The sequence below is a fragment of the Phyllobates terribilis genome, unplaced genomic scaffold, assembly GCF_046119375.1.
Source record: "Phyllobates terribilis strain yellow unplaced genomic scaffold, ASM4611937v1 Scaffold_5415__1_contigs__length_51834, whole genome shotgun sequence".
NCBI classification, from domain to species: domain Eukaryota; kingdom Metazoa; phylum Chordata; class Amphibia; order Anura; family Dendrobatidae; genus Phyllobates; species Phyllobates terribilis.
In genome coordinates this window covers 10,515-36,846 of record NW_027368162.1, presented here as the reverse complement: position 1 = coordinate 36,846, position 26,332 = coordinate 10,515, and the positions used below count along the sequence as shown (strand labels likewise).

The window sequence follows — 26,332 nt, the reverse complement described above, 5'->3', positions numbered from 1 at the left end:
CAACTCCAGGATCAAACCATTGCTGAAGTGCACGCTGGAGGAGGTTTTGGACCTCCTAGACCTCGGTATGAGAACAACAACAACAACTACAATTAGCGAGAAAACAACTACAATCTGAGAGGTAATGATCATCCTGGTTTTAGATGGAGCGACCTGGCTGGGGGGCAGAATAAACAATATCAATACAACAATCAATATCGTGCTCCATACCCACCGAAATCCGAAGAGCCATCGACGAGAGAGATGCTGGAAACACTAACAAAGCACTTCACCTCACATGTTCAAACCACAGAGGCGAGCATAAGGAATTTGGAGAAGCAGGCATCACAAGTGACTGAGGCAATCAATAACTTAACGTAGCAGTGCTCAAGCAAGTTACCCTCCCAAACCGAGAGAAATCCAAGAGAGAACGTTAGCGCTGTGCACTTGAGAAGCGGACGACAATTCAACAAAAAAACGGAAGAAGAGACACTGCGAAAGGAGTCTGAGCACCTGTCACGACCGAGATAGGCATGTCACGACTGAGATCTGCTCCCAGTTGACATGTCACGACCGCGACAAAGGTATCACGACCACGATGACGGTAAATTGATTTCCGGAAAAGCTGACGAGGAAGGTCACGATCGTGACACTGTGTCACGACCGATACTAAGCCCCAGTTCACATAATCACGATCGTGATGATCTATCTTGATTGTGACCTAGTGCTGCTGCTCGCGACTCCAAACCGCTAAGTGCTGACGACGATTACGAGGACAGAGGTGACTTCAAATTGAGGCAAGAAAACTATGTGAGACCGAATTTCCCTCCACTGTACTCCGAGAAACCCCCTGCACCATTCCCAGAAGCTTTGAAAGACACGTCCCGACCTGCGAACGACAAGGAACTCTTCAAAACGTTCAGTAAGTGTGAGGTAAACATCCCTTTACTCAACCTCGTTAAAAGTATTCCTCGTTATGCTAAGTTCTTGAAGGAGCTCTGCACCATCGAGAGGAACCAAAAGCTAAAAGGTAAGCACAAGGTGCAGGTAAGCGAGAGTGTTTCAGTGGCCATCCAACGGAAAATAGCAACCAAGTGCTCGGATCCAGGGATGGTAAGTATCCCTTGTACTATTGGGAAGACTAAGATTAATAGGGCGATGCTTGATTTGGGTGCTTCTATTAATATTTTGCCTTATTCGTTGTACAAATCGCTAGGTTTAAGACCTTTGAATGAAACGGGGATTGTAATTCAGCTAGCTGACAGGTCTATGGTTTACCCGAAAGGGATAGTCGAAGATGGGTTGATTATGGTGGATAATCTTGTATTTCTTGCGGATTTCTATGTGTTAGATGTTAATCATGATACGCAGGCTGCACCTGTCCTTCTAGGCAGACCCTTCATGCGGACAGCCAAAACAAAATTAGATCTAGATACCGGGGCGCTTACGCTCGAGTTTGACGGGGATGTTGTCAATTTTAACATATATGAAACTACGATACAATCCCTGGATGATGGCTCGATATTTTATATTAATGACGTTACTAAACCTCCCGAACTCTGCTCGAATGTTGTTTTGGGCAGTAGCCCCACCTCTCTAACCACACAGGGAAAGAAACATGCTAAAGTTGTTGTGCAGGTTACGAAGAAAGCGAAAACAAAGCCCAAGGTTAAGTCTAAGTGTGGGGAAAGTAAGGAGAAAAAGAAACCCAAGAAAAAATGCGTAGTTAAGGAAGAGAATGGTCTAAGGTTCAAACCTTTCTATCCGTGGTTCAAGAAGCTGCTGCTAGACGATGCGATCCGGAAGGGATCAAGTGAACATGGTTGAATTACTTAGAGCACCACGTCTTGCTGCGATACTAACTAAGGCGTTGATCGGGAGGCAACCCGAGGGAGTTTACTAACGTTAATCCCATTATTTTGTTTTTTTTTATTTTCTTTCTTAGGTAAATTGTGGAACCAGCACGAGGAGGTCAGCGGAGGAGGAAGACGCCAATCTCACACCACAGTTGTTCGTGTCACGATCGTGACACTATGTCACGGTCGTGATGCGGTTGGAATCACCATTCCCTTTGATCAACACGACCGAAACAACAATTCAGCATTCCACGGTTCTTCTTCTTCTTTCCGTTTTTATGGTGTCCTCTTTTGTTGCATTGAGGACAATGTGCGATTCAGTGTGGGGAGAGGAGTCGACTAGTCGAGGCGTTCTTGATGCTGCTTTGGGTTCTTTTGCTATTTCTGCTCATTTCCCTTATGTTTTTGAGTCTTTGCTGAATTGTTTTGACGTTTTTCTATCGAGTTTGTACCAGGATATTTCCAGATGCTTTGCTTTATTATTATTGTTTAGAAAAATCAGAAAAACCCAGGAGAGTAAAAAGAGATCGGATCGAAAAGGGGGGCTCCAACAAAAATAAAAAATTAAAAAAAATTAAAAATAAAAAGAATAAAAACCGGGCAAGTAAAAATGGATTAAAAAGGAAAAGGTGGGTGCCTAAAAATAATAATAAAAAATAAGAAGAGAAAAAAATAGTTCCTACCACTTAGAATTTTGGTGAAAACCCGAAAGGGCACCGGGATTACATTGTTTTGTGATTATTTAGTTGATTACATCATTTATTGGCATCGGAGGCATAAGAAGGGAGTTGAAGGATTGTCTCGGGTTTTAGGATTCACCAAGGAGGGATAAGAAGTTAGTATTTAGCCTTTTTATTCCTCTGTTTTTGAGCTTATTGATATCCATACTTCTCATGCTCACCCTTTTACTATTTCATCAGATTTGTTACACACTATTGGCGGCTGTATTAGATTGTAGGATTAGATTTCTATTTCTTGGAGTTGGATGCATATTGTTGTGGTTGTGCTATGCAGGTTTCTTGTTTAGGATTGGTGGTTGTGAGGTATGGTTTGATTATATTATTTAGTGGTTTAGGACATTAATTGAAGAGGAGGAATAAGAAGTGTATTAGCGAGCGGGAGACTCGATTTTTATCTTTATTATCATGATTTATGTACCCTTACCCTTAGAGGAGATTGGGATGTCCACTTGTGCCTTATTGCACATCACTTGGTTCGATTTTATTGTTGTATGGAGTGGTGACATATGAAGTGGAGACATAAGGAGGTATTTGGGTAGGTCATCTTGGAGAGATAAGAAGATAGATCGGAGTTAGGTTAGTGCTCGTTTTACACTTGGAGTTTGAAGTATAGTCACTAGCAGGCTGTCTCTACACTTACTATAGATCTTTGTGCTTTTAGGAGGAGTGAGCTTTATTTTGCTTACTCGAGGACAACCAAGGTTTAAGTGTGGGAAAGTTTGATAGGAGCTTATTATATGGTGTTAACTAGAGACTATTAACTTAGGAATAGTGGTGTTTAGGTGCTTAACGAGTGGTATTCCCGAAATCTAGGTTGGAGTTTACTTATGGATTAGCGGGATGCTCGTAAGCGGTATTTTGTGGTTTTGTCATGGAGATCCCGGTTGTACTCACTTTTAGTGCTTTCGGGATGGAGGTAGAGGAAGTATACCATGCCTACACCCGAGGCAAAGCCGAGCTGCCTCGACGCTTGTAGAAGACCGAAGACCATCTCAGGAGAAGCTGTCACGACCGAGATGGAGTATCACGGCCGAGATTCAGCTTCAGTTGAAGCTGTCACGACCGAGACAACAATGTCGCGATCACGAACTAGCCTCAGTTGACATGTCATGATCACGACTCCGTATCACGATCGCTACCGGCCACAGACCTGAGAACTGGAGCATTGTCACGATCGCGACTCTTCTGTCACGATCGTGACGCGGACACGGACGGTACTTAAATGAAGATTTGATCCGAGATTTTATATTATTTTTCCACATCTTTTTAGTTATTTTGATTTATTTTAATTTCCCTTTTATTAGAGACTATATAAGCCTTTAGAAATTAGGTTAGAACAATCTTTACTTCAGTATTCTTTTGCCACATTCATTTAGAGAGAACTCAGCAGCAGCCAAGAAGAAAGCTTCCACCTTTATCATCATCCCTGGTTTGTTTTCCCATCATTCATCCATATTCTTCAATGCTTTCGATGGCTATGTCTGGATAAGTTCTCTATAGTTCACTCTTAAGGCTGAAGTCATTGTTTTAGGTTTTGTTGTGATAATTCTTATGTTTTAATTCTAAAGTTAATTTCAGGATTGTTTTATGATCTCTTGTGCTTTATTGATTATTGATTGATCTTGATTTTATCTAGGTTGCAAACTAGGTTGATTATTATCCATCATATTGCTAGGCTTGATAATTCGATTTGAAAAGTCTTGTTTTTTAGGTAGCAATCAGAATTTGCATAGACTATTTGCGAGTGCTTATTTTGTAGAGATTATAAACTTGTGTCGAGTATCAGTGATTTGCCAATGGTATTGCATAGGCCTACTTATCTTTGATCTTTATGCTGTTGCGCTTTTGAACCTTGGCATTTCCTTGGTTATTGCTTACAATAAGGGTTTCTAGGACTATCTGGACTAGTTGCTATTTACGAACAAAGAGTAGGACAACCAAATTAACCAATTCAGAATATAAGTTAATAGAATTCGATGATCAACATTCCAATTGAATAATGCGTTAATGTTAGATAGAGTGAGGTCCATAATCATAATTTTTACAACCCAACATACATTGCTTTTAATTTTACTTTTCCTTAGTTACTATAATCACAATCAACCCCCCCCCCACTGTTACTACTAGGTAACATCATAAGAAATAAACTAACGTTTTGGCTCTCTTGGGATTCGACCCCTGCTTACCGCTTTACTAGTGGATTTGTTAAGTTGGGTATCTTTGATAGGCACAACGACTTTTAGCCTCATCAAATTTTGAAAAAAAAACAAGAAAAAAGAAGAAGGTAGGAACTACACTTCTGGACCGCCCACCATGCTTTATGCTCGAGCTCCACTGGCCGATGACATCCCTTTCCGAACACTAGACGGTATAAGGATATCCCAATGGGTGTTTTGTAGACGGTACGGTAGGCCCATAGTGCGTCATCGAGGCGGAGAGATAAGAAGATAGATCAGAGTTAGGTTAGTGCTCGTTTTACACTTGGAGTTTGAAGTATAGTCGCTAGCAAGCTATCTCTACACTTACTATAGACCTTTGTGATATTAGGAGTAGTGAGCTTTATTTTGCTTACTCGAGGACGAGCAAGGTTTAAGTGTGGGGAAGTTTGATAGGAGCTTATTATATGGTGTTAACTAACGACTATTAGCATAGGAATAGTGGTGTTTAGGTGCTTAACGAGTGGTATTCCCGGGATCTAGGTTGGAGTTTACTTATGGATTAGCGGGATGCTCGTAAGCGGTATTTTGTGGTTTTATCATGGAGATCCCGGTTGTACTCACTTTTAGTGCATTCGGGATGGAGCTAGAGGAATTATACCACGCCTACACCCAAGGAGAAGCCGAGAGGCGAAGCCGAGCTGCCTCGATGCTTGTAGAAGACCGAAGACCATCTCAGGAGAAGCTGTCACGACCGAGATGGAGCATCACGATCGAGATTCAGCCTCAGTTGAAGCTGTAACGACCGAGACAACATTGTCGCGATCACGACTTAGCCTCAGTTGACATGTCACGATCGCGACTCCGTATCACGATCGCTACCGGCCACGATGAGCATTGTCACGATCGCGACTCTCCTGTCACGATCGTGACGCGGACACGGACGGGACTTAAATGAAGATATGATCCGAGGTTTTATATTATTTTGCCACATCTTTTTAGTTATTTTGATTTCCCTTTTATTAGATACTATATAAGCCTTTAGAAATTAGGTTAGAGTAATCATTCATTCATTCATTATTCTTTTGCCACATTCATTTAGAGAGAAACTCAGCAGCAGTCAAGAAGAAAGCGTCCACCTTTATCATCCTCCCTGGGTTTTTTTCCCATCATTCATCCATATTCTTCAATGCTTTCGATGACTATGTCTGGCTAAGCTCTCTATAGTTCACTCTTAAGGCTGAAGCCATTGTTTTAGGTTTTGTTGTGAGAATTCTTATGTTTTTACTCTAAAGTTAATTTTAGGATTGTTTTATGATCTCTTGTGCTTTATTGATTATTGATTGATCTTGATTTTATCTAGGTTGCAAACTAGGTTGATTATTATCCATCATATTGCTAGGCTTGATAATTCGATTGAAAAGTCTTGTCTTGCGAGTGCTTATTTGCGAGTACAGGTGATTTGTCAATGGTATTGCATAGGCCTACTTATCTTTGATCTTTATGTTGTTGCGCTTTTGAACCTTGGGATATCCTTGGTTATTGCTTACAATAAGGATTTCTAGGACTATTTGGACTAGTTTCTATTTACGAACAAAGAGTAGGACAACCAAATTAACCAATTCAGAATATAAATTAATAGAATTTAATGATCAACATTCCAATTGAACAATGCGTTGATGCTAGATAGAGTGAGCTATATAATCATAATTGTTACAACCCAACATACATTGCTTTTACTTTTACTTTTTCTTAGTTACTATAATCACAATCAAAAACCCCGATTGTTACTACTAGGTAACATCATGCGAAATAAACTAACGTTCTGGCTCTCTTGGGATTTGACCCCTGCTTACCACTTTACTAGTGGATTTGTTAAGTTGGGTATCTTTGATAGGCACAACGACTTTTAGCCTCATCAAATTTTGGCGCCGTTGTTGGGGATCGGTCCAATTCCTATCAATGAAGGGTGGAAATCGGGATGACACAACCCCATTGCTTCGAACCTGAAAGGTTTCCTAAACGGGGTGAGCCGAGTCCTTGGGCTAAACTCAATAAACGACAGAGTGATCCAAGCAGAAATATAGGACATGCCAAATCCGCACATTTTTCCATTTAAGAATAAGCTCAATACTGCCAAAAAATCGATCAAGACTCTTGGCAACATATCTGGTTGAGTCCTTGTCCTTGGTCCAAGTAAACGGTTGACCCAAAAAAACCCAAATCAACTAAGTTGCTATCATCAACAAGGTCTTGGAAGATATGAGAATCAGGATAGAGATTATCAAAACCCCAAGTTCTATCGGCCAAAATCAATATATATTAAGGTCACCGCCGTAAAGAACATGGCCAGAAAGTGAATCCAGAACCCGCCTCGATTTTCTCGAGAACGACGCATGCATGTGAACAGCAGATGGTGCATAAGCAAAAACAACCGAAAACTGGTTATGACCGGCACTAATAGACACAAGGGGCGGATCTAGCTTGGGATGAATGGGGGCTAATGCCCCCGCTGAGAATTTTTTTTTTATTATAGAAAAATAAATTAAATAAATTAGATTATTTTTTGTTTTGTTGTATTTGGCTTCGAATATGATTATTTTCTACTAATTTATGGTCTAACTAATAATATTCTAGGTATTTTTTATTAAAAAGAGATCTCTACTTTTTTTTCAAGTGATAAGATGGATTAATTTGTTCATTTTCGTACTCTATTTGTCTCCAAAAATGAATAATTTGTACAAATCTATGGTGTATATAATAATATTATAGATATTTTCGATATAAATAACTCTTAAAAAAATTTCCCGCCTACGCCGTGAATAACCTTTTTAAAATTATATTATTTTAATATATTTGATCCAAAATTTAAGATAGAACGATGATTTCCTTGTTTTGTCTGCCCTCGAATATATATATATTTTCTATTGATTTATGGTCTAACTAGTACTATTTTCACTTCTAAAAACTTTCTAGGCGATAAAATTAATGAATTTGTTCATTTTCTCATTGTGTCTATCATCGAAAATAAAACATAACTTGTACTAATATATGGTCTACCTAATATTATATTTGATATTTTCACTAAAATAATACCCTAAAAATTTACCGCGAAATTTTTTAGCCCCCAATCAATTACCACTAAATTGGAATCCTTGCAGATTTTAGACACAGAGACAACCCCCAGGTTCCACAACACCCAGATTCCCACCGAGTCCACAATAATGGCACCTGCCTAGCCTAAAGAAGACACCACCTGTTGAGCCCTCACACCCAAAAGTTGGGTTTCTGTTAGGGTTTTTTAGTTTTGATGTTGACAATCACTTCCTAACTCGCTTACCTGAGTGTCATATGCAGTTGCTATTTTAGGGAAGTTTCTTTACTAGAAAACTTTCCATATCAGGGAAGCGACTTTGAACTGAAGAAGTAATCTTTCCATATTGAAGAAAAGGAAACCGGCTGAGGAAGAGATAAACGGACTAAGATGCGTTGAACAAGAATATCTTTGGAAAAGATATTTGGACGGAGAAGATATATTATATCTAATCAAACGGTTAAACAAAGATACTCTTGGAAAAGATTCTCAGACGAAAACGACAGAAGATCCAAGTGATGGGCCGGCTAAATGGCTAACAAGATAGGAGATCTAGATAGTGCATTGATACGTATCTTGGAACGTAGCTACTTAGTATAAATAGACGAAGTTATTCCTATGTATTGCGTGCGTGAAACAGAGAGAAGAAAAGATAGGCTAATAGGTTAAGGGATTTATACACTTGTAAGGATTGAGTTTGTGTACGAGAGATAGAGAAGAGTGACTTAGGTTAGTCCGAGTTCTCGATTCTGTAACGAACAAGAAATCCAATAAAAAGAGTGTGAGTTTCAAATCCTTCTAGTGAAGAACTAGAAGGTAGTGGTTTTACTCAATACTATTTGGTGTTGAGGTTTCCACTATAAATACCGTGTTAAGCTTTTATATAATTCGTTTCCGCTGAAGCAGATTTAGGGAAGTGACACTCGCTTCCTTGAGTCGGTTACGTCACAACGATCCAACAATTGGTATCAGAGCCTGGTGCTAAGTTGTAACCGAATTGAAAGAATGACCTCAATCACGTCAATCAATGATTCCTTCTGGAAGCCTCCTGCTCTAAACGGAGAATATGACTGGTGGGTAGAACAATTCAAATCCCACGTATGTTCACTTCACGGCCAGTTATGGAAAGTTGTCGAATTTGGAGACGAGAAGATTTGGGTGAACCCAGTAACCAAACAAGAAGAAAAGGAGAGAAAAGACTACTCCGATGCACACTACAAGACTTTGGAACCCAACATGAGAGCAAAGAAAGTATTACACATGGCTCTGAGTCCATCAGATCTGAGGAAGGTTCTTCGCTACAGGACAGCGCACAAAATCTGGGAAGCACTGCAGCGAATGTACGGGGGCAATGATGATGTGAAGAAAAACAGAATTCTGGTTGTTCAAAAGGATTACAACAACGTAGCACAACAAAAGGGAGAATCTCTAGAAGACTTTCACTCCAGATTCCAGAGCTACGTCGGGCAACTAGAGTTTCTTGGAGAAATTCTTCCTGATTGGAAAATCATGCATCAATTTCTACAGGCTTTGAACTCCAAATGGGACTCGATAGCTCTCGCCCTACAAGCTCAGAATGATATCAAGTCAATCACACTGGAAGACTTAGTGGCACGGCTACAAAGCAACGCAGGAGTCCAACTAAGAAAGACCGCTCGACGTGAAAGCGAGAAGAGTCAAAACATAGCCCTCAAGATAGAAAAGGCTTTTGATCTAGGTCAGATGGAAGGAGAAGTGGAAGATGAAGATGAGGACATTGCCTTGATCACAAGAGCATTCAAAAAGGTATGGAAAGGGAAAAGAGACTTTCAACGATCATCGGAGGGAAGCAACAAAGACCTCAAGGAAGTAATATGCTATCACTGCCAAAAGAAGGGACACTTTGCAAGAAATTGCTTCAAAAAGAAGGCAGGAGAACCTCATGTACAAGCTGGAAAAACTGCAATGGTTGCAACATGGGGAGACTCTGACGAAGACGAAGACGCTTCCCTCGCTTCCAAAGATCTTTGCTTAATGGCAACCTCCGACACTTCGGATGATGAGGTAACTGAGTCTACTGCCGTTTCAAAATTAAGAGGAAAAACCAAAGAGCATTTGATAGGCATCGTTAGAAAACTTGGAAATGAAATTGCTAATTTAAGTGAATCTCTTGAGGAAAAGGGAGAAACTATTTCAAATCTGCTAGATGACAATAGTGGGTGGGCTGAAAAAGTTAAGAACTTAGAAAAGGCTACTTTCGTAACCCCAAAAGAATGCAAAGTGTGTCTCACATTAGAAAGGAAAATTGCTTCTCTAGATAAGACCATAATAAACCTGAAAAATGATAGGGAAGCCACTAGGAAAGTGATAGAGGAACTAAAAAAGGATGACAAAGAAAAGAAAGAAGCATGGAAACTTGATCACACTTTAGAACAATTAAAAAGAGACTTCTCTAAGAGATTTGCATCAAAATCCGGGATAGGATACGTCGAAGAGATGGTAGGTAAGGGTAAGGAAAGCGACTCAAAAAACGAAGTTAACACTTCAAATCCAAAGAATCAGTGTGATAGCTCTAGAATTGGATGCAATCACTGTAATTCTAAGGATAAACGAGAGCTTACCTTACCTAAACCAAGCAACTGGTTTGATGGTCAAAAGGCTTTTGAAATTTGGACTAAGCATGCTACTAACAAACAATCAACTCATATACACTTTGAGGCTAGGAAAAATAATAAAACCATTTGGCCTGGACAGAGTAGATATGTTAATTTGAAATGCCATAGAATTTGTTGGCATTGCGGCAAAGATGGTCACTATAAACAAGAATGCTATTCAAGGATTAAAATGTTGCAAAGAATTCATAAGACCCCAAATGAGAATAAAGTTAGCCCTAATGGTGAGTCAAGAATTAACAAGCCTATACAAATGATCAAACATGTCTCTCCTAAATCCAGTAAGCCTAAGGTTATCTGGGTTCGTAAGAACTAACATGTCCTATACAGGGAAAAGTGAGGAAGAGCTCCTGGTACTTAGATAGTGCATGCTCAGGTCATATGACAGGAAACAGGAACTGGTTCAACTCACTAAAAGAAGAATTCGGAAGCTCAATCACGTTTGGAAATGAGAGCAAAGGGGAAGTAATTGGTACATGACAAGTAGGTATATCAGAATATGTCACGGTGGAAAAAAAAATCTGGTAAGCAACTTAAAATTTGATCTCTTAAGCATCGCCCAACTCTGCCTTGGAGGAACAAACGAGGTCATCTTCACCATCAAGGACTGCATCGTCAAGGAGGTGGAAACTGGTAAGATAATATTAAAAGGACTGTGTGACGGGAAAGTGTACAGGGTCGATCCATCTTTCATCCCAGAAAGGGAAGTGTTCTTGCTTCCCTGAAGGAAGACTCCAATCTCTGGCACAGAAGGTTTGGACACGCAAGTCTCCGACTCCTCTCAAAACTTCACTCAAAAGGACTAGTGGAAGGACTACCTAAAGTTGAGGAAAAAAATGATCAAGTATGTAGTGCGTGTGCAAGAGGTAAACAATCAAGGACATCCTTCAAATCCAAAACTGAGGTAAGTACTATCAAACCTCTTGATCTAATTCATATGGACTTGTGTGGACCCATGCGCACCTTAAGCCGTGGTGGAAACAAGTATGTGTTTGTTATTGTTGATGACTTTTCTAGGTACACATGGACCATATTTCTTTCCTCAAAGGAAGACGTCTTCTCCGAATTTATGGTGTGGAAGAAGAAAGAAGAACTCAAACTAGAAAGCAAACTGAAATCAATCCGCACGGATCATGGAACTGAATTCGAGAACTCCTCCTTTCTCTCACTATGCAGGGAGTGTGGAATTGATCACAACTTCTCGGCCCCTAGAACTCCACAACAGAACGGTGTAGTTGAACGAAAGAATAGAACATTGGCAGGGATGACAAGAATACTTCTAATTGCCAGTGGGGTCCCCAGGAATTTCTGGGCTGAAGCTCTACATGCCTCATGTTACATCCTAAAAGAGCCTTCTTAAGGCCTATGCTTGAAAAGACACCCTACGAGCTGCTCAAAGGAAGGAAACCAAATGTAAGTCACTTACGTGTGTTTGGGTGCAGGTGCTTTGCTCTAATAAACGAAAGGGAAAACTTGGGAAAGTTCGACGCTCGGAGTGATCCAGGCATCTTTGTAGGTTACTCTTCACATAGTTCAGCATACAAAATCTTCAATCAACGAACAAGGAAAGTAGAGGAAAACGTTCATGTCAGATTCGACGAACACAAAATGGCGGGAACTGAGATCATTGACATCAATGCACCCCCACTATCCGCTGATGAAGATTTCCAAATACCAGAATCTTCCGTAGAAACCACAGGTGAAGAAGGTATTGATGATTCTCCTCCAGCAGGAAACTCAAACGCAAACTCACAGAATGAGTCCATTCCTCAAGAGAATTAAATGGAGAACGAGGTATCAACAAATGTCACTGGCCATCTCGAGGACCACGGAACAACTTCATTAGCTCCTCGAATTCACGTACCACCTGCTCACCTCAGAGACTATGAATGTCCGACCATTCGTACAATCAATCAACCACAAACAAATCCACAGGTAGTCAACCAGGTAGTGGATCAAGGAAGTAATGAGGTTGTCGACCAAGTAAGTGACCAGGGAACCGACCAGGCTGGAGAACAGGTAAACGACTCTACCCCTAACTCCTATGCATTTACTGCCTTTGTTTCACTTGCAGAACCAAAAACCATAAGTGAAGCACTCAAAGATCCAGATTGGATAAAAGCAATACAAGAAGAACTTCATCAATTTGAGCGAAACAAAGTTTGGAGACTTGTCCCCAGGCCAGAAAACAGAACTATAATAGGTACGAAATGGGTATTTAGAAATAAACTCGATGACAAGGGACAGGTCACAAGAAACAAGGCAAGGTTGGTCGTTAAAGGATACAATCAACAGGAGGGAATCGACTATGATGAAACTTTTGCTCCCGTAGCCAGGTTAGAAGCTATTAGACTGTTAATTGCTTATTCTGCTCATTATGGATTTGTACTACAACAAATGGACGTGAATACAGCCTTTTTAAATGGTGTGCTAAAAGAAGAGGTGTACGTGAGTCAAACACCAGGGTTCGAGGATCACTCTCATCCAAACCACATCTTCATGTTAGACAAGGCACTATATGGTCTCAAACAAGCACCTCGTGCTTGGTATGAAAGATTATCACAGTTCCTTCTCTCCCATGGATATGTGCGTGGGGGAATAGACAAAACTCTCTTCCTTCTCAAAGAAGGGAAGCACACCCTGGTCGTTCAAGTTTACGTCGATGGCATTATCTTTGGCTCTACAAATGAGGCATTAGTCACGAAGTTCACTAAACTTATGGAAAGTGAATTTGAGATGAGCATGGTGGGAGAATTAAGATTCTTCTTAGGACTCCAAGTAGTCCAATCAAGGGAAGGGACTAAGGTCCATCAACAAAAGTAAAACGAATGCATCAAGAAATTTGGTATTAATGATTGTAAACCCTTCTCAACCCCTATGTCACCAAATGATTCCTTAGGTAAAGATGAAAAAAAAGGGATGCGGATCAAACCTTATATAGAGGAATGATAAGATCTTTGCTTTATCTAACGACTAGTAGGCCAGATGTTATGTATAGTGTGTGTCTATGTGCTAGATTTCAAGCTAATCCAAAAGAGACACATGTCAAGGCTGTAAAAAGAATCCTCAGATATCTCAATGGGTCAAACGATTTATGCCTATGGTATCCAAGGGGAGGCAACTTGTCACTGGTAGGCTACACTGACGCTGACTTCGCAAGAGACAAGGTAGATAGAAAATTTACATCAAGAATGGCTCAATTCCTCGGACCATGTCTTGTCTCATGGGGCTCTAAGAAACAAACGCCAGTCGCCATATCTATAGTAGAAGTCGAGTACATTGCTGCAGCCGCATGCTGCTCACAACTACTATGGCTGAAACAACAGCTAAGAGACTTTGACATCTTTCTTGATATTGTCCCTATTCTCTGTGATAACACCAGTGCTATTAATATCTCTAAAAATCCTGTGCAGCACTCTAGAACAAAGCATATAGAAATCAGGCATCACTTTCTTCGTGATTGTGTGGAAAAGGGGATAGTCTCAATGAATTTTTGTAGCACAGAAGATCAAATTGCAGATATCTTCACAAAGACACTTAATAGAGAACCTTTTGAGCGACTTCGTATGGAACTTGGTATGACTTCCCTCAATTAAATATTATTCCTATATGCCTCTCTCGATGATTGGGTGAAATCATGCTTGACTTGTTGTTTGTGTGATGCATAATTTATGACTTGAAAAACTCGCATGTCTAGACCATACCTATTTGTCTTCCATGCATTGTACTCTTAGTCACTTTCCTAGTCGCATACTTCTTGTTTTTGGATATTTTTGATTTGCAAATCTCAATTGGCTTTTCTTTCAAGCCCAAAAGATTCCTCCCGGTGATTTTTTAACCCAACATTATAAGCCCAAATGACGGAGGAAATCTACAGTGTCCCAAGGCCTTGTGTAGCATGAGAAATCCTATGAGCCCCTCTTTCGTATATTTACTGGATTAATCATGCTATACGTAATTAAACACTATCATATATATATATATATGTTTTTGTGTAATGATCTCCTTGAGAAACCACCTTTGGTACGTGTCCCCATTCATTACACACCTTCACTATCAGCATGTTTTTAAGAAAGTAAGTGACGAAGTAATCGAGTTAGCCGTCCTCTCGCACTAAACGGACACGTCAGATAACAGGAAAATAAATGGGCCAGAATGGAAAAGCGTGTAACCAGTGTGAACGCTCTACTGATAGCTTCTGAGTATGATTGGACAGATGAAATGACCGTGCTACAACTTCCTATGTTCATTTGAAATCACATATCCAGAAGAAGAATGTGTTGATCATTCAGGATGTAGTTCTCCTCGACAAACTCTTGCGCAAAGAGAAAATTAGTCTTCCCCGAATCATCCTCAAGCACATGGCGCACATTGTTACCAGCAAGACTCATGCCCTGCCTTTTCCATCCATTGTTCGTCAAATTCTGGAGTATCATGAGGTCTACACCGAGCGTCCTGGCGATATCAGCTTAGCTAAGCCCTTGACTAATGAAACCCTGCGCAAAATGAAGTTCACAAAGACTGATGCAGGTTGGACAAGAGCTCCTCCACAGAGTCCAAAACAAGGGTCCTCGAAACAGCAGAGCTTGCGTACTCTCATGACTAGCTTACTCGCAGCGACTGACCGTCTAAGTGCTGAGATTGATTCCATGGCGTCTCCGGGTGTTGAGTCGGTGGAGAACTCTGATGCTGAATAACTTGCTATCCTGATTACGTGCTGATCCCACAAACATCACTCCCAGCTGTCACCCCCTATCTTCTTTTGTTTTTGTTTCTATGCTTTTGTGATTTGCCTGTCTGACCTATCTGAAAACTCATTTGTTGTGATGGATAATGTTTAAGGGTGTGCTTGCGAGCGCAAGACATCCTGGTATGTTCTTATGCCATGTTCATTTTCTTGTCATGCTTTCTACTTTATACTTCTCATATCTTGCCTTTTTGATGATGCCAAAAGGGGGAAGGTTTTCGGGGATACTATTCTGAGGGGGAAGTCGTCTACTAGGTAGACTTACGTAAGACGTTTAGGGGGAACTTGCTAGTATCTATGTGACACCCTTTTTATTGCCTTTGCTATTATTCTTAAAATGTTTAAAGTGTTTGTCACCATCATAAAGGGGGAATTTGTTAGGGTTCCTTAGTTTTGATGTTGACAATCACTTCCTAACTCGCTTACCTGAGTGTCATATACAGTTGCTATTTTAGGGAAGTTTTCTTACTAGGAAACTTTCCATATCAGGGAAGCGAGTTTGAAACCGAAGAAGTAATCTTTCCATATTGAAGAAAAGGAAACCGGTTGAGGAAGAGATAAACGGACTAAGATGCGTTGAACAAGAATATCTTTGGAAAAGATATTTGGACGGAGAAGATATATTATATCTAATCAAACGGTTAAACAAAGATACTCTTGGAAAAGTTTCTCAGACGAAAACGACAGAAGATCCAAGTGATGGGCCGGCTAAATGGCTAACAAGATAGGAGATCTAGATAGTGCATTGATACGTATCTTGGAACGTAGCTACTTAGTATAAATAGACGAAGTTATTCCTATGTATTGCGTGTGTAAAACAGAGAGAAGAAAAGATAGGCTAATAGGTTAAGAGATTTATACACTTGTAAGGATTGAGTTTGTGTACGAGAGATAGAGAAGAGTGACTTAGGTTAGTCCGAGTTCTCGATTCTGTAACGAACAAGAAATCCAATAAAAAGAGTGTGTGAGTTTCAAATCCTTCTAGTGAAGATCTAGAAGGTAGTGGTTTTACTCAATACTATTTGGTGTTGAGGTTTCCACTATAAATACCGTGTTAAGCTTTTATATAATTCGTTTCCGCTGAAGCAGATTTAGGGAAGTGACACTCGCTTCCTTGAGTCGGTTACATCACAACGATCCAACAGTTTCCAAAATAGCCACCAAATCCGGACTGAACTTACATCTCAAATAACTGAAGGCACGTTTGAAGGCGACCTTTCCGGCACCCTTGAAATTCCACATGTGAGGTTTCACCATTGGAGACCAGCGGGAGAGTGAACCATATCCAATTAGGAAGAGTCGTATTCCGGCCGGCCTAGTGGCGGCCCCACAGACAACCCATCCCCATACAAGACACCAGCATGCCCCTCATGCTCCTTCACAATAGTCTTTGATCACAACAAAGGCGTAACAAAATAATTAGAAGATACAAAGTTATCAGAATCGTACCTAATATTAGGTGGTGCGAAACTGAGCGTCTAATTTTCTTCTTCAAGGCCCAATGCGGGTAACGACATTCCACTAGCCGAAGCACGAGTTATTATGCCAGACTGACGCGGCCCAACTGAGCTCTCATGTGCAGAAGCCTTCAAATTGTTTGGGCTCAAGTGCACCATCTTCTTGGGCCTGCTTCTTCTCCTCTTAGGCCCACCATCCTTAGTTGACGCTTCAACAGGTGACCGTTGTGGGGCCAGACTGTCAAGAGCCTTACCTTTGACTCCGCACCTGACACCTCCTCCAAATCACTCGAATCTTCCAAAACAGGGAATAATGTGTCGGATGTGATTTGTTGCTTCCCCCAGATAGCTGCCGGAATTGTATTAGAGTCCTTCGTAGGGGCATGTATTTTCATCATGTCTACAGGATTTGACACATTATCATCTTCTATATGTATGACCATTGGCGTCAGTGACAAACATCCGACACTGTCATTGCCCGCCATAGTAATCAAGGGCTGCGCCAGGGGGTGAGAACATCTTCGTCGATAACATCCTCACTATCGACCTACTCATGTTCCTTTAAGGTACCCTCCAGGGTGACGGTCTCATCACCGACGGTACCCCCTCCGCAACATCCACATTCACATTTGTCACCACAACAAGGCAAGGATAAGTCCCGTCAGCAGCGCTTGTCTGGGTGGTATTCACCTCCATCACGGTTACCTCACTCGCCTGGGAGGTGCCTGAACCGGCAGGTATCTCCTTCTGCTTCCATCTTCCACGCTTTTGCTTCTGCCAAGGTTCTTCATTTGCCCGTTGCACCAACCCAGGCGTGGCCGTACCATTGAAAGTTCTTACTCCCACGGCATCCCCGTCCAGATTCTACTCTGATGCATGATCTCTTCCCACACACTTAGGACATTGTGGCTTAAAGTGACCAAACAACCCACAGTTCATACAAATGGCTTCCCTTTTTCGTATTCTATGAGGCATTGGCCACCATCGACAAAGATAAAGTTCTTGAGAGGAGCAGATACGTTGAGTTCGACACAGATTTTTTAAATTAAAACGAACAGGGCACCCAATTCCACGTGCGATTTCCAATAGGACCTTCTCTTCATAATACTTGTGCGGGATATCAAGGATTCGGACCCATGCCGTAATAGTGGTTATGATGTCCTCTAAGGGATCAAACCCGCTATGCCATGCACAGGTAACCATATACTGACCATGAATACCCGACCTGAGTTTCGCGGATGAAAATCCGAAATAAACGGATGACTGGTGAAACAGATGGTGGATCGTATATAGATAATGAAAATCCGACCTGAGTTTCACCCAACACCCGCCACCCACTTGCCACTCGTCACTCGCCACCCACCCATCACCCTCCACCTGTCACCTGCATATTTTTTTTATATAAAAATATATTCTTAATGTTGACCTATATTAATTTTTATAAAAATATAAAAGCCAAAACTAATGTTTTATGTTCTTTGTATGAAGTGTGAGCCAAGTTACAAGGAAAAAGACAATGAAATGGAAAAGTTGTCTAATTTTTAGTCCTTGTTTATGTAATATTTTTTAACATTTTCAACATCATTTAATGTTTTCAAGTCTTAAGAATACGAATTGTCTCATGTGTTTTTGGATTGTGAATTTTTAAATAATTTTAAATTATGTATATGTAATTGATAAGAATATAAAATGAAAATCGGGTGGATAAATGAATGCACACGTTTCACCCGTGGGTGACGGGTGGACGTATAATAGGTGATAGTTTAAACGGGTGAGTTGGATGATAAAAAAAATAGGTGAGTGGATGATGAAAGTGGAGTTTCCACCCAACACCCGACCCATTTTAAACCCTAGCCATGAACGCACAAGGGCCGCTAGAAAAATAAAATTGTAATCCCTAGGACTCTTGAACTTGACAACAAAATACCCATTTGGAATATAGATCAACTGAAACTTGTCTTGAACTTTCCAAATATCTCTGAGTTTTTTGTCCAGGAACTCGAAACGGGCCTTGGTACCCAAAGGCTTAATGATGACTGCGTCGCTCCAGTTCGCATCAAGGGCATCGAGGACTACTTTGTCGAAGCAGATGACTGGATCCCCATCCGCGCCGTATGGGAATGAAAGTGTAAATGCTCAATGTTGAATTATGTAACTCACTCGTATTGAATTTGTTGAAATAAAATTCATGCTTTGTTCATTACAATGAAGGCATATATATACCTCATATTACACCTCTCATTACACACGTGGCAGTTCACATTACATTGTACATTTCTATTACATACATTCACATCCCCTCTCAAGATTGTCTTGATAAAAAATACCAAGCTTGGATGCAATGACATGATGTTGTGCTTCATCCAAAGGTTTTGTCATCAAGTTAGCAGGTTGCAATGAAGAATGCACATGTACAATTTGAATAAACCCTTCATCCACCTTGTCTCTTACATAATGACAATTGATATTTAGGTGCTTCGTTCGCTCATGGAATACAGGATTCGCTACACATGTTGTGTTGTCTTATAGTCACAATGGAGAGGTATATGCAATGTAATAGTGACAAATAGATCTTTTAACAATCCATAGAGCCACACTATCTCACTTGTAGTGTATGACATACATCTGTACTCTGACTTAGCTGAGGATTTAGATATTGTTTTCTGCTTCTTCGTCTTCGAAGAAACTAAGTAATTTCCCAGCATAACACAATATCCACTAATAGATCTAGCAGAAAATTTGCAAGCTGCCCAATCAGCATCACTATAAGCCAGTAAATTGATCTCATCTGATTTGTTATAATCTAAACCAACATTCAAAGAAGCCTTTAGATATCGAACTACATGCAAAGAAGCTTGAAAATGAGGTTCTCTTGGACTGCTCATGAACTGACTCAAGTGTTGCACAACATAAGAAAGTCAGGTCTGATAATATTGACATATAACAATCTGCCTATGAGCCTTCTTTACAATCTGGATCCGCCATAGGATGTCCCTCATCTTTTGATAAGCCTAGACCTCGTGGCAAAGGAAAAGGTGCGGGATTACAATCCAACATATTCAAGTCAATGATAATGTCTAACATGAACTTTCTCTGATTAATCATAATACCAGATTCCATTTTAGCTATTTCCAATCCCAGAAAAAATCTTATCAAGCCTAAATCCTTGATGATAAAAGTCAAATGCAAACCTGTTTTGGTTCTTTGAATCATGTCAGTATCATCACCAGTCAATAATAAATCGTCAACATACGCCAGAGCAATGGCTATTTTACCAAAATTGTTCCTGACAAACAATGAGTAATCCTGTTTAGACTGCACTTAACCCAGCTTTATCAAGAATTTAGTTAACTCAACATTCCACTAACGCGATGCTTGTTTTAAGCCATACAAAGACCTTTGTAATTTGCAAACTTGACCAGGAGCAGCCTTAGAATACCTTCTGATGGTAACATGTATACTTCTTCTTCTAAAAAACCATGTAGAAATGTGTTGTTTACATCTAACTGGTGTACATCCCACTGTCTATTTATTGAAAGAGCAAGCAACACTCTCATAGTAGCCAATTTTGCCACTGGTGAGAAGGCGAGCTTATAATCCTTGCCCTCAATCTGTGTATACCCCCTTGCAACTAAATGTGCCTTATAACTTTCCACTGAACCATCAGGCTTATATTTAATCTTAAACACCCATTTGAACCTACTGGAGACAAAGAAACTAACTTTCATGTATTTTTGTCTTCAAGTGCCTTTATTTCCTTTTCCATAGCCTCTTCTCAGTGTTGCTGTCCACGAGCTTGTTTATAACTTCTGGGTTCAGAGACTGCTACCATACTACAAAAGGATTGAATAAAATCTTCATCATATGAAGTAAAATAAAAATATATGTAGAGCTGTGTATAGCTGAATAAGCACTAGTATTTCTGGCAGTACACACATAATCCTTTAATCTCATAGTCTGTTTAACAATTCTTGTCGATCTTCTAGCTGAAGTTGGTACCTCCACAACTTGTTTTACAAACCGATCACCACAAGTAGATGTCATTTGCTCTATTTCTGAACTTACAAACACTGTGTCATTCTCAATACCACTGCTCTGTATTACTATTTGGCCATCTTTGAAGGGAAAAACATCCTCTCTGAACACTACATCTCTGCAAGCAAAAGAATAGTTTTTGTCTTAGTCATACAATTTGTACCCTTTCTGCCCCTGCAAATAACCCATGAAAGCGCACCTTCTTGCTTGTGAGCCAAAATTGCCTCTCTGAAAGGTACTAGGCTTTCCATAACAAAGGCAACCAATCACTCTAAGATTAGTATAAGAAACAATTTTTCTGAACAATAACTCATAAGGGACCTTCCAATTTATGAAAACAATGGCAAACATATTTATTATATGTACAACTGCCATAACACAATCACCGCAAAAACGTATTGGAATGTTTCCATGAATCACCATAGCCCTAACAGTCTCAATAATATGTCTATGTTTGCGCTCTGCAATTTTGTTGAGGGTTTCCTGGAACACTTTTCTGATGCACAATTCCTTTACACAAAAATAAGGCTTGACACTCAGATTGCATGAACTTTGTACCATTATCTAATCTTACCACCTTTATGAAAGTATTAAACTGATTTTCTACCTATGCAACAAAAGAGGCAATAATACTCTTCACTTGTACTTTTTATTTAAAAAGATATACCTATGTAAATCTTGTACAATCATCCAGTACATTAAGGAAATAAAATGCACCTAGATGAGTTGGAGTTTTGTATGGATCCCAAACATCAAAATGGACCAAATCAAAAGGGTGTAAAGTCAGTTACTCACTCCTAGGAAAACAAATTTTACAATGTTTAGCTAAAACACAACTTTCACACTCAACTAACCTCATAGACTTTGACACATTACCAAGAACAACAATGTGACTCATCTATCCAGCTGAACAATGGCCTAGCCTCTCATTAAATTTGTTGTAAGACATAATGCCTTCATCCTTCACAGAAGCATTCATACAACTATCCTGTCTTGAGATCATTGCAAATAGCCCTCCTGACCTTTCTCCTCTGATCACATTCCTTCTAGAAGTAGGATCCTGGAATGTGATACAACTTGGATCAAACTCACCTTTCAGCTTACTCACATCAAGCAACTTAGTGTCTGACAGCATATTATGTTTGAAATCAGGAAATAAGAAACACATTATCAATTTTTGAAAGCCAGAATCAAATCTTACTGTGCCAGGCTCAACAAAAAAAATGAAAGAACCATTGGGCAACATTACTCTAACAGGTATATCTAATATTTTAACACATAACAACAATGAAGAGTCACAAACCAAGTGATATGTGGCACCTATATCAATGATCCACAAAGACAAGTTCTTGCAATTACTAACTTGAAAAACATAAGAAAACTTAGCATTACCTGCAAAGCTAGCTGATGAATTACCAACATTAGACTCACCACCTTGAATGATTCTATCCACCTCTTGACACATCCTACTAATAGTGTCTTTGACTCAAGTGATTGCTCTGGACTGAATTGACTGAACTTGGTAGATCAAGTGGGTCATCATCTTGATTTTGCACATAGTTTGCAACTCTAGTGTTGGACTGTCTCTAATTATTTGACCACCTATTTGAAGGACCTTCACCATTCTTAAATTTCCAATTTTCAGGATGACCAATCAACTTGTAACATCTATCCTTAGTATGACCCTTAACCTTGCAATGTTCACAAAATCTATTCACTAACTGTTTAGCATCTTTCTTGTAATTTTGACCACTAACATAGCAAGCCATAGATTCTTAACCCATAACATCATACACTGAATTAGTAATAGATCTCTGTCTCTCAACTTGTTCCACTAAATAGAATGCCTTGTTCACCGGTGGTAAAGGATTTGTGGATAATACGGTGCTATGAACATTATCATATTCGGAATTGAAGCCCATCAAAAACTCAATCACTTGATATGACATCCTTTTCTTACAATTTTTGTACCAAATCACAAGAACAATTAAGGAAAGCACCACACTCACATTGGGGAGATTCCTCAAGAACAAAAATTTCATCCCATAATTTCTTGATAGCCGAATAGTATTCCCCAACTGTTTGTGAACCCTGTTTAATCGACATCAATGCTCGCCTGAGTTGAAACAACATCGGGCCATTGGTTTGCCCAAATCTTTCAACCAATTCTGTCAAGAGATGATAAGATAAATCTACGAATGCAAAATTATCAACAATCTTTGCTTCCATAGAATTCAACAACCAGCAGCGCACCATATCGTTTGTTTTCGTCCATCTTGCAATTTCCTTCGTTCTAGTCAAAGGTTTAACGCATGAACCATCTATCAGACCTAACTTTGTCTTTGCACCAAGAGCAAGCTTCACACTTCCACTCCAATTAAAGAAATTCTTGCCATCAAACTTCATAGGAATAAGCGAAGTACCAAGATTATCGGATTTGCCTAACACTAGTGGATCTGCCTCTTCCTCTGAATCAGAAATTCGACGTTGAACACGTTTTCCTCTTCGCCTATTAATAGAATCATATGGAAATGAATAGCGCGAATGTGTGTGTCTTTTTGATCGATGATGATGTCGTTGGCAATGTCTTGTGTAGATTCATCATCGAAAGATTCATCGGGAGACGTCATCGCCGGCAAGAAATGCGGAAGAACTTGAGCGTCTTTCAGCTCTGATACAATGTAAACGCTCAATATTAAATCATGTAACTCACTCTTATTGAATATGTTGAACTAAAATTCATACTTTGTTCATTACAATGAAGGCATATATATACCTCACATTACACTTCACATTACACACGTGGCAGCTCACATTACATTGAGCATTTCTATTACATATATTCACATAAAGGTTAACCTTACCCACAAGGTTGTCCGCAGGAATCGCCGGCCAGAATGCTAAGGCACCCTCAGAGGCAACCGCTGCCCAAGACCTAGCCGGACTCGAGGAGACAGCCAGCCATCACGGGGAGGGAGAAGGGGGTTGGTTAGGCGTTGAGAGAGCAAAGCGGGGGAGGGTCCGGGCTGGGAGCAGGCGGGGGAAGCTGGGAGAGGAGGATTGACTGAGATGTGAGTTTCTGGAGGAACATGGGTTGGAGTGGGGAGAGATGGGTGTGAGAGTTGGATAGAGGTGGTTGAAGCAAGAGTGAGGGTGACCGGAGAGGTCTGAGGCGGGGAACCCATCCCCCACCGGCGGAGGCGGAAGAAGGGGAAGGCTTATAATGGGGAAGGGCTCACAAACAGAGTACAATTCAGTTCTCATGTAGTACTTAAGTCATGTCCGAATTATTTTCTGCACTAAAAAGGTTAGATTTGGTGATTATATTGTGCATCATCACCAATTAGGGCTTTGTTCAGTTCGCCAATACTGTTAGATGTTGTTGCCAGTGCTGGTGCTGATACTTTTATTTAATATAGGCTTATTGTCTAGAAACTGAAAATGAGGGTAAATATGAAATGATAAAAGAAAATAAAAAAAAAGTACTTCTAATTTTTTAAAAGCATCATTTTATTGCTTGTGTTTTGTAGGCAAATAAGTACTTTGAAGTACTTTTAAAAAAAATTTGGGTGGACGAACCGAACAAGTCAAATGAGTGCTTATTTTCTAAAAAAGAAAAATAAGTACTTAGAAGTATTTTCTTACGACGAAATAAACAGACCCTAGGTTGGTGTCTTTAGATGATACTTAATTGTCTGTATGAGTAAATTTTTCTTCAGTGTATGTTGATAGCTTCTCTGTTTATGATTCAGAACAGCCCAAAATGCATCTTCTTACAACTGGGTGGAGTGTTTTTGCTAGTGCCAAAGACTTGTTGCTGGGGATTTTGTTCTTTTTATTTGGTACCCACATTTTTGCCTTTGGGATAATTTTTTTTACTGTGTCATGAAAAGAATCATCTTTTTCTGGGAATCCAGTATCCTACTTGACCTCAAAATGCGATGCCATCATCTGTTGTATCTAGTGATAGTATGCACATCGGACTCCTTTGCAGTTGCTGCTCATGCTACTGCAACTAATAGTTGTGTTACTATCTATTTTAATCCAAGGTGCGTAACGATTTATTAACCTGAAAACTTTTATTCTTCTCTTCTACTATTAAAGGTTCATTCTGATGCACGTTTATTCATTTTTAGGACAAGTCCATCAGAATTTGTCATACTCCGTGCAAAATATGTCAAAGCGCATTTCACATCCGTGTTTCTGTTGGGATGCGCTTCCAAATGTTGTTTGAGACTGAACAATACTGCCTCCGAGGGTACTCTTATGTACTTGGTATTTCTTACTCCCTCCGTCCCAATATGTTCTTCTTGTTTGGGAGAGGGGTACTATTCACAATTTATAATGATTATCTCGATTATTCTCAATTTATAAATAAGAACATAGTCATGTGAGATCTTGTTTTATTCGTCTCAATGAGTACTACGTGTATATCAAAATTTTATAATTTTTATTAATGTATAATAGAAGATATAAGCGTTGTAAAACACATCTCGACAAGTGTGTCGGAGTGAAATAAGAAGAACATTTTGGGACAGATGGAGTACATGATGTTCTTCATTCAATATAAAGTTTTTCCTAGTCTGATCTTAAATCCTTCTATTGTCTATTCAAGGTGCCTTGGAATTGATACATGCATTATGTGCAAAGTTTAATTAATACATGATTGATGCTGGCAGCTGAGTGCTGATTTACATTAAATATTTATGAATTTTACTTTTGGGGCAAGTAGAAATTTCAACTATTGGCGGTCCTTTAGGTGCTAAGTTGCAGAAGGATACTCAATTTTTATGGAAATAAGAAGCTGCAGATACCAGGAATACTGTTAAGTGTATACATATTCTTCAACATTTATCAAATTCTGACCGCAAATGATGTTGTTCTCAGATACATGGGTACTGTCACGGCGATTAGTGACCTAGCTATAAGATACGAGTGTCATCTGACTGCAAATATTGTTGTTCGCAAATATTTTTGGCCAAATTCTCATTGGAAATCTGTTAAGGTATCTATTATATCCACTGAATTATGTAGTTTCTTTCATTTTGTTGATTACCTAGCTATAAGATACGAGTGTCATCTGATTTATCATAATGCAGAAGGTTCTTGAGATACATCATTGCAATTTCTTATTTTGTTTAAGATCAGTATTTTCCATGTGATTTCTGAATAATTATGGAGTTGCTGGAAAACTTCAAACTATTTTTTTTTCTTTTGAATGAAATATCAATGAAGTGTTAAACGGTATAGGTTGGTTGGGATGAGTCAACTGCTGGGGAGAGGCAGCCACGAGTATCGCTGTTGGAGTTCGGAAAATTTCTTGTAGTCAACACTCTAAGCGAGGCCTTGAGATTGCTTGATGATTGATGGGAACTTCTCTTCGTGAAGTTTGGAGGATGATCTTCATATCGTTTAGTGCTTCGAGAGGTCTTGGGCTTCGTGTTGTTTTGGGCTTCGTGTACCTGCGTATCAAACCCAGAGGAGGCAGGTCTTTGGATTTGACTCTCTGACGCTCAAGTTAGATTTCATTCGTGAAGACAGGCTATACAAAATAGATTAATATAAGGCGTTTTTACACCGAACCACCCGCTATATGGCCGAATTTGCATGGAACCAC

The 26,332-nt window shown here is 39.8% G+C and overlaps 1 protein-coding gene across 1 annotated transcript in view; it reads left to right on the top strand.

The window, feature by feature from the left end:
* LOC141250147 (uncharacterized) overlaps window positions 1–26,082 on the top strand; it is a 39,284-nt gene extending 13,202 nt beyond the window's left edge. Inside the window, 8 exon segments of the mRNA XM_073669880.1 lie at window positions 24,468–24,518; window positions 24,521–24,558; window positions 24,600–24,704; window positions 24,706–24,764; window positions 24,852–24,898; window positions 24,901–24,973; window positions 25,603–25,720; window positions 25,966–26,082. Of these exon segments, the coding sequence (XP_073525981.1) occupies window positions 24,468–24,518; window positions 24,521–24,558; window positions 24,600–24,704; window positions 24,706–24,764; window positions 24,852–24,898; window positions 24,901–24,973; window positions 25,603–25,720; window positions 25,966–26,082 (608 nt within the window).
* Window positions 26,083–26,332: the final 250 nt, after the last annotated feature.